General features: G+C 32.9%; 1 protein-coding gene across 1 annotated transcript; it reads right to left on the minus strand.

Annotated features, from left to right (window-relative positions):
• Positions 1-356: 356 nt before the first annotated feature.
• LOC147273835 (NAC domain-containing protein 7-like) lies at positions 357-5,770 on the minus strand. The gene is made up of 4 exons (XM_086256206.1): positions 5,658-5,770; positions 2,512-2,695; positions 2,162-2,433; positions 357-1,158 (listed from the first exon to the last, which is right to left on the minus strand). Exons 2-4 carry the CDS (start codon positions 2,669-2,671, stop codon positions 493-495), a joined length of 1,098 nt encoding a protein of 365 aa, XP_086112332.1. The 5' UTR covers positions 2,672-2,695; positions 5,658-5,770; the 3' UTR covers positions 357-492.
• Between the last annotated feature and the right edge of the window lie 3,399 nt (positions 5,771-9,169).

Below are 9,169 nucleotides of genomic sequence, written 5' to 3' on the forward strand. Positions count from 1 at the left end.
AGTGGTACACGTACTTTCTACACACAAACATATATATTCATATATATATATATATATATTGACAGCTGCACATATATATGCACACAATTAAAATAATTATCAAAAAAAAAAAAAAAGGAATTGTTGTGTTACTGCTGCTACTTCATGAAAAACATATCTGATCGAGTAGACAAAAGGGTTTTCAAACAGAATATTCATTAGCTATATATAGCTATGTGAAATAAGGCAAAATACATTCAACAAATTAATAATGCCCAGATAGTTCAACGAGTGCTGCTCGCTCGGCCATATATATAGTCCATGCATGCATTTAGTCTTGACTAAGTTATTTAATTTGTAATTAAACATAAATCTTCGCTCTGCTACTTAACTATGTACATGCAGCAACTGGATTAATACTTCAATTCCCTTTAAACTGTACCTCCTATGATTAGTATGTATTGGATCGATCGCTGCTAATTACTGTATGTAATTTAATATGCATATATGTTTTCATTTCCACAGATCAATTTGGCAACTAGAGGTGGATGTTGAGGCATAGTCTTGTGCTGCAACTTCTGACCTTTTGGACTCATTGCCTAATATCACATTGCTTATGTGTTCATCAAACACTGCTGCATTGGAGTAATTTGCTTCCTTGGAACCATGATCTTGCTGGTCATCATGGCTGAGTTGTGATGCAACAAATTTGTCAAGCACTCGCCAATCCGTCACTTGATCCACAGCAGCTAATTGCTCATTGTAAAGTAATGATGATGATGAAGGGTTCAGATTTTGCTGATCATTGAACTGATGATGCAATTGCTCTTCTTGTGTGAGTGATGAAGACTGCATCACACATCCACTGTTCCTATGGTCATAGCCATATGGTAGTTTGGGGCTTTCGAGTTGAGGGAGCTGGAGAAAAGAATCATGGTGATGATGAGGCATGTTGTACTGCAAATGATCGAGCTCTTGTTTGCAGGAATAGTGGTGGTGATATGAGGATGTGGATGATGTATAGTTAGGGTGGGAAATTGATGATCTGGGCCTTGGAGAGGAATCGACTTCTGGCATGAATGAGACTTGGTCATACCAACATGGTGATTCATAATCACCCATTTTGCGCACTGTGGCCAAACGTTTCTTGAACACCCTACACACAACCCATCCTTCTTCCTGCATGCATGTATTGTTAGAACAAAATTGAGAATAGACAGAAATTGAATTTTGAGGCAGGTTAGAATGTTTTCCTTAAAGTGATAATTGCTTCCCATTTCAACAATATACAAACTGGCCGGAAATATCATTCTCTCATTCAAATCAATGTTATAGACATATATTACAGTACCAACATATATGGCCCAGTTATAATCAACAATAATATTTCATTTTAGAAAAAACCTCAATTTCACAACAAAGAAACATATTTGTGGAGGCACACAAATCTCATGTGGATATGTACGTATATATGGTATGTTCTATTATTAGACAGTTTGACGTTTTATGTTGTCCTGATAAGAACCATTTTGCTCATGTAAATACTTCTTTGAATATATAGTGTAGATTAGTAATCTAATAAAATAGTGTGTTAGAAAACTGGTAAGAGGTCATTACACACAAACACACTATATAGTCCGGTTCAAAAGTCGTTCACATTTGGGGCGTCAATCTACCTAATTCACTTGTTGGAGGCTTAATTAGGATTTAGGGATTCGTTCTCAAGTGTTGTATATTGCCCAAAATTAAAAAGTCAGACCCTAAATCCTAATTCTTGAACAACAATTACACTCTAAAGTAATATATTCATTCGATCTATATAAATGTAAAATTCACAAAATCAATCAAAACGGTTAAGAACTTGAGTAATATTAGTATCAATATGGCGGCTCTGGCACCATATTAAACTATCTAACCCTAAAACTTAAAATTGTAATTATGTGAAGAGGCTATCTCATGAGGTATATATGTATGCTATACACTTAGCCCTACCAATGCATGATGGACTAAGTGCTCAAAAATAGGTGTGAATATATGTTAGAAGCTCATAGATTAAAAGATAACTAACGTAATCGTACTAATTTTAAGACACATGCAATAGTTTTATTTCGTGATTATGAAATTGGAGGGGATAACATGAATATGTTTTAATCCCAAATAAAACCAAAATAAAAACACTTGCCTGAGGAGCTCCATTTTCACTGGTTTCTAGTCGATACTCATGCATGATCCAATCTGACTTTTGTCCATTAGGAGCACGACCTTTGTAAAACACCAAGGTCTTTCTCATGCCAATTAAGCTGTGCCTTGAGTAAATAGCCTTGTCTCTTCCTGTAGCTTTCCAAAACCCTGCTTTTGTTGCTCTATTTGTGCGAGTCCCAGTCGGGTACTTCTTATCTTTGTGGCTAAAAAAGTACCATTCATTCTGATCATCAGTTCCTATCTTGCACAATTCTGAATATCATATAATGGTCAGCATATGATCAGCAGATAATTAGTTAAGTTCACTTAATTTGTTTAATTAATTACTACCTTGAAGATCCCATGGCTCAATCTTATAAAGATCAACATCCTTGATGACATCAAGGTCAATCCTTTTTGAAGCAATCTTCTTTCTAAGATAATAATCAACAAGTTCTTCATCTGTGGGATGGAATCTAAACCCCGGGGGTACATGTGAAAAAGTATTCATATTCTCCCAATTAACGATGGAAACCTGCACTTCAAACATGAACACTTGTATCATGGCAAAACATGAACACTTGTAAATAAGATTAGGGTAAATATCATAACTTCTAATATATATATATATATATATATATAATTGAGGTCCATCATATCAATAACAACTGTTAGTCAGCAATCTTACCATGCAACAATTTAACATGCTAGCTACACATGTTATATTGTAAAAATTAATTACTGGTCAGGACTATTGATGAAATAAATTCATGTATAAATATTGTATATATAAACATACTTGAGCAAAATCACATATCAGACTATCTAATAAAAAGACATTATTCTCTATATCCATCTACATAAAAAACATAAATATAATATTACGTTTCCAATTTCACAAGTAATCCTGCAAAGTTTCTTATGTCATGCATGTTTCCTAATCTCTGGAATATAACTCGCATGAACCATGATAACCCCATAAAGTGATGCAGCACGTAACAAGTATGAAAAATAGGAAGATGAGAATCACAAGTTCAGTCTTCTTTCTCACAATAGAGAATGCATGCCAAGAACAAAGGGTTGGTTTTTCAGAATACCAAGAACATTAATAGCATAAATAAATAGAGAAAATTCTGTGTTATTAATAAAAATATTGAAAGGTTGTGCCAAAAGGCTACAATAGCTCGTACTTGTAGGCTGGGTTAGAACAACCATAGCATTAAGAATATATTATAAGTAAAATCGGAAAATCAAATCAAATCTGAAAATTACCAAAATTGAAAAGTGCATGATTTGATCAAGATCCTAAAATTATTTTTAGATTCTTTCTCGATTCCTACTAGATCATATATAAATATATATTAATTATATATTAAGAAAACAAAACTTTCCCAAAGCTGTCCGAAGATGTAGGTTGCATCACAAACAGCCCGGCCACGAGACAATGCAATAATATTGAGATTATATGAAACTAAATTACCAACACGACAATAACTCATTAAAGTTAAAGCAGCAGACATACTAAATCACCATGCTTAAATAAGACAATTAAGTTATAATTAATAGTCTATGGTTCTATATATCTTTTATTTCGAGAAATATAACATATATAACTTATGCATATGCTCATCTAATTAATTAAAGGCATAACAAAACATTCTCTAAAAAAATAAAAGGCATAACAAAACAAGAAAGAAGAAAAGTCCAACAATGGATTTTGAGAACAAGAATATTTTCAGTTAAAAATATTTAAACAATTAATATTACATGGAGAAGAACTTGATATTACTCAATAACTGGGGCCATCAAAGCATAGGATTATTCGTGAGGCTATAATATCTTGATGAATCTACATTATCTACTGACCAATATATTATGTAAATTAATTTAACAGTTGATCGCAAATTAAAAACATTTTAATTTCTTACAAAAAAAAAAAATCTTTAAATTCTTGTACCAAAAAAATGACATCTTTAAATTCTAAACTTAATTAGAGAACCTACGTGTAGTACTTGCACTGTAAAATATGTACTTTTGTAATATTCATTTGTTTTTTTGAGAAGAAAATGTACATCCATGAACTACAAAATATGAAATGGTTTCTGTGAACTAAAAAATGTAAAAGTTTACTAGAAAAAAAACATTGTAATGAAAAAAATTAACTTTATTAAGATGAAAATAAAAATTAAAAGGGTACAATCATATTTAGAGTTAAATGAACTATATATGCTATCAGCTAGTACACATAATTTATTATCTACACATAAGAAACTAAGCAATATATCGATCAATCTCACAAATCAAAAAAGAAAAAAAAAGAAAAAGAAATCAATCAATCATAAGTATGGCTGTATAGTTAATTTCATGATAATCAATACTAGATTTTTGTGATAAAAGAACCAGGCAACCATATTATTTTCCTTTTCACTATCGACCCATAAAATATAGATGAAGATTGGTAAAAACATATATGCTTTCTTATTTCAATCGATGAGCTCATTCAAAGAACATTGAAAACTCCAAAAAGAAAAAAAAAACAAACAAACAAACAAAATGTGTATTAATGACGCACAAAATGGCTCCTTTAGAATTCAAAGATACGTATTGAACTCATTTCTAAAATATATTTACGATATGTAGCTAATTTACTTAAAATCAAGAACGATCAAAATCCAATGCAAGTTATTATCTAACCAACAGAATGATTATGCATGTAGGACTCCTCTTAATGATTTTGTTTTCCTTGTATCCAATATGGCATGTTCTAGAGAGTATGGATCCATGTGGCCGGCATATATGAAAAGTACATGGTGCTAGTTGTGATTTTCATTAAACTCCATCAAGTTGATCAAAAGAAGATATTTTGATCATTCGGGTAAACCCAAAATTGAAAGATTTTAAGAAAAATTTAACCAAACAAAGAAATAAGATATCAAGAAAAATGGAAGATAATTAATTATTCATCCAAAAAATATGAAGATTAACTCATTAATTAAAGAAGAAGAGTACAACTGGTCTTGCAGATGGGATTAATTGTCCAATATTAATAGCAACCCATATATTTGTATCGATGAGACACAACATGAAAACTGAACCGGCTAGCCAGATCGATCGATTCATTCCATAACAAGAAAAAAAAAAGATGTAAAAACCCAACAAATGAATATAGTAGAAGTACATACCATATATATCTGGAATTATGTATAGCGCGCATATGATCTGAAGCTGGTCTATTATTTGACTCAATTAACCTAATCATATATTTCATTTGCTTATTCTTAGCTTAACAAACCAAAATAAGCATCCACCATTTTGATCATGCTGTAAACAGTTATGACCATTCCAATATATGCACGCAATAAGGCCACACAGATCGAAAAGAGAGAAGAAAGCAAACCCAAAAGCCGGAAAGAAAAAAAAAAAGTAGAAGAAGATGATAATGATGAAGATAAGAAGAAGAAGAAAGAGGTAAAGGATGAGAAGGAGGTGATGACAACCTTGGTAATAATCTTGTACGGTAGAGCCTATGGAAGCTAAAAGTGCAGCACAGATCTGGTTGAAGTAAACCTCGTATCGACCAATCAACTGAGAGATGACAACAGGAATAAGCTGGGGTTTCTGTCACTCTTTTAACTTTTTGTTTGCTGAGAATCCCACTGAAGCAGACAAAAAAGAGAGAAAGAAAGAAAGAAAGAAGCAAAGAAAGCACAGAGAAGAGGGAAAGGGAAAGCAATCCTCGGGAATTGAAGTGATCTCCTCCAACACAAGAGTTGGACTAGTCCTCTCTTTAGAAGTGTCCAAAGAGAGAAAGGGTCGATCAGATCCCGAGGAAAGGAAAGTGAAGAGAGGAAAGGGAAAAAGAAAGGTTTAGGAATGGGAAAACAGAGAAGAGGTAGAGTTAAATAAGAAGCAATTTAGCAAACAAAACAAAACACATATGCCCTAATTAATAAATATCCATATATGTATATATCCCTTTCATTTTCTCATTTATACATTAGATTTAATTCTCTCTCCTTATCTTTTAAGAGGGCTTGATTGCTGCAAAAGCTTTGCAAGCGAGAAAAAAGGGGGGGCGCTCAAATGGCTCCTGAAAGTGAATGATCCAATCACAGAGAGAGAGAGAGAGAGAGAGAGAGAGAGAGAGAGGAGAAGGGTAACCTCCAGAGCCACCCACCAGCAACTGATGGAGACCCAGCTAGAAGAGAAGGTTTAGCAGCTTCTTTGAGGCTGCTTGTCTCTGTGTGAGAGTGAAACAAGAAGATTGGACGGTGAGGATGAGATGGGGTAGTTTTAAATATTAAAGGACAAAGGAATTAACCAAGTAGTGTGTTAAGGAAATTAATTGACCATTAATGTATGATGATGGTGATTATGATATATAATCACTCAAAGATAGATATTTTTGGTGGTGACCCCTCTACCTCTCTGCCTGAGGTTGTTCTCCCGCCAAAAAGTTACACATGCCCTATCTAGCTAGCTAGTTCTCTCTCTCTCTCTCCCTCTCCTATTTCTATATATTACTGTTTCATTACAGTTGAGTGTACACCGCGTGATGTGCACGTCCAGATTATTAATACCACAATTAATTTATGACATTATATTATCCCTTCTAGATGATAATTATGTCTTTCTAATTATATTAATTAATAAACTTTTCCTAACTTCTAAGAGATAAAAACCATACAGCATACATTTGTTGATCTATAAATTCTTACATATAACGAGAATACATAATGTGTCTCTAATAACAAATGATTGCGTGGTTAGCATCTAATTAAGAGAATTTTTATAAGATAGACGTTGTATACTACATACGCAGTGTGTAAAAATTTTGGTGGGCTTTGAGCCTAGAAGCTCTAACTTTCCTACAAACGTGATTGAGTTCTCTCTAATTGAATTAAAATTTTGTTAATTAGTTGGTTCAAAATGACTTACTATTTCAAATAACTCACTAAAATAACTAATTAGTTATTAGTCAAGTGGTGTTTCTCTTCACCATATTAGATATGTTCCAAGTTTAAATCCCCTAGTCCCTAGATAAAAATGAAAAAGAAAAAGAAAATATATTTGCTGAATAAATACTACAGCACATCTACAAGAGTAAAGAGAGGACGATGAATTTATACTTTTAGGATATAATATTACTAAATATACATATATTTTAATATGGGTAGATTAGTCATACCACGTGATGGTATTATATATATAGTTGAATCGAAAAATTGCTTCATACAAACACATTTAATGATGGATATAATATATACTTTAGTACGTAGTCTGGAAAAGTAAATCCGGTAATATCCAATAATTTTTTTAAAAAAACATCTTCAAGATATGCAGTGTTTTCACCATAGCATTTCTCAAATTTGAGTAATGCTACAAAAACCAAAACAATATTTCACTTGTTCATATTCAAACCAACTCTAAGTCTCATTTATTTTAACAATTAAAATATTGTCATATTAGTTGCCAATCATTTAGTGAAGAAAATTTGGAAAAACTTTTGATACCCCTAATATTATTGTTGTTGAATTCATCAATTTAGTGGTCTTTTTAAATTAATACTAAAGATATGCTTCTAATATTTCTCTTATTAACTTCTTTTGAGTTTTATACCGTTTCATTTAAATTGCATGTCATTTGATCCGGATTCTCTACTAATCTCTTGTGCTAATCACATACTAAACAATTAAAACTACGATGTTTTATAGTGTAAGCTAATAATCGGAATTGTTCATTTTTTAAATCATCCTTAAAGATTATTTATGTAAAAAATCAATCAAATCGAAAATCATTTCGGTATGTAACTGTAATAAAATAAACATACGGTTTTGATAACAACGAGGTTCACTATCTGTTTATTCAATAACAATGAGGTTCACTATCTGTTTATTCAATAACAGTTACAAGAATTTGGTTGTTTTTCGCATATATGATCTTTAAAGGGTTATCTTAAAAATGAGCAATTCTGATTATGAACATAAATTGTAAAACAATGAGTTTTAATTGATTAGTATGAGATCAACAAACATAGAATTAGTAAATGATATGCATTTAAAGTATAAATTACATCCATGGTTGATACCTTTTTATCTTTAACTCTCAGTATGTCTAACCTCTATATACACCAACAATATTTAATACCTTCATGGCCAAAAAACACAATATTTAATACCTTTCTTAGAGGAACCATCTCCAACTCCCTAGAAAGTTGCACTCTAAATCCTAAAACAAACAAGCTCGAACCCGTTACAAATAAAAATAATAATAATAATAAAACAAACAAATAAAACAAAACAAATTTAATTGAAAAAGTGCAAATAAATTAATGTAACAATTCTGGAAACAAACTTTTTAAGGTTTGAAAAAGAATTAATGTACTTACTATATATTATCCTCTCCTCACCAGCAACTGCACGCGAGCTCTGGTTGGTTGGTCCGCAATTCTCTATTATTGTATTTTATTCAGTTCTCTCGGCTCTCAGCTTTCATGAACCGGGCCCCACAAACCGACCCGATACAATACGATAGCGACACCTCTCCAAATACACAAAATAAAAAATTCAGGAAATACAAGAGTTAAGTTACTAGCTTGAATCGGCTCGGCGGCTTACACAACGAGCCAGGTGACAGCGAGTCAGTGTAAGTCAGCCTGTGTTTGCTGTGTGTGTGTTTCTGTGCCTGTGGTGGTGGACTGTGGGGCCCAACGGACGGAATGATGTTCGGGACGCATTACGTGGCGGCTGATGGTCCGGCGTGGGCTAGCCCACGATCATTAGTCTCACGATTTGTGTTGCAGGCCGGTTTATGCTTGCGGGACCCACCCCCGTTATCCCGTTACGGGCCTACCGGGGGCCCACTTGGCACCTTTTTTGCAAGAGAAGCTTATGCGTTGCCTGCTGACACGTGTGCTGACCCCGTTCAAGAAGGATTTACAAGATTAATACATTAAACACACCAATGTCCACAAGCATTGGGTACCACCTTCAGTTTTAAAGAGATAATG

This window comes from Dryas octopetala, chromosome 9, assembly GCF_963921425.1.
Source record: "Dryas octopetala chromosome 9, drDryOcto1.1, whole genome shotgun sequence".
NCBI lineage: Eukaryota > Viridiplantae > Streptophyta > Magnoliopsida > Rosales > Rosaceae > Dryas > Dryas octopetala.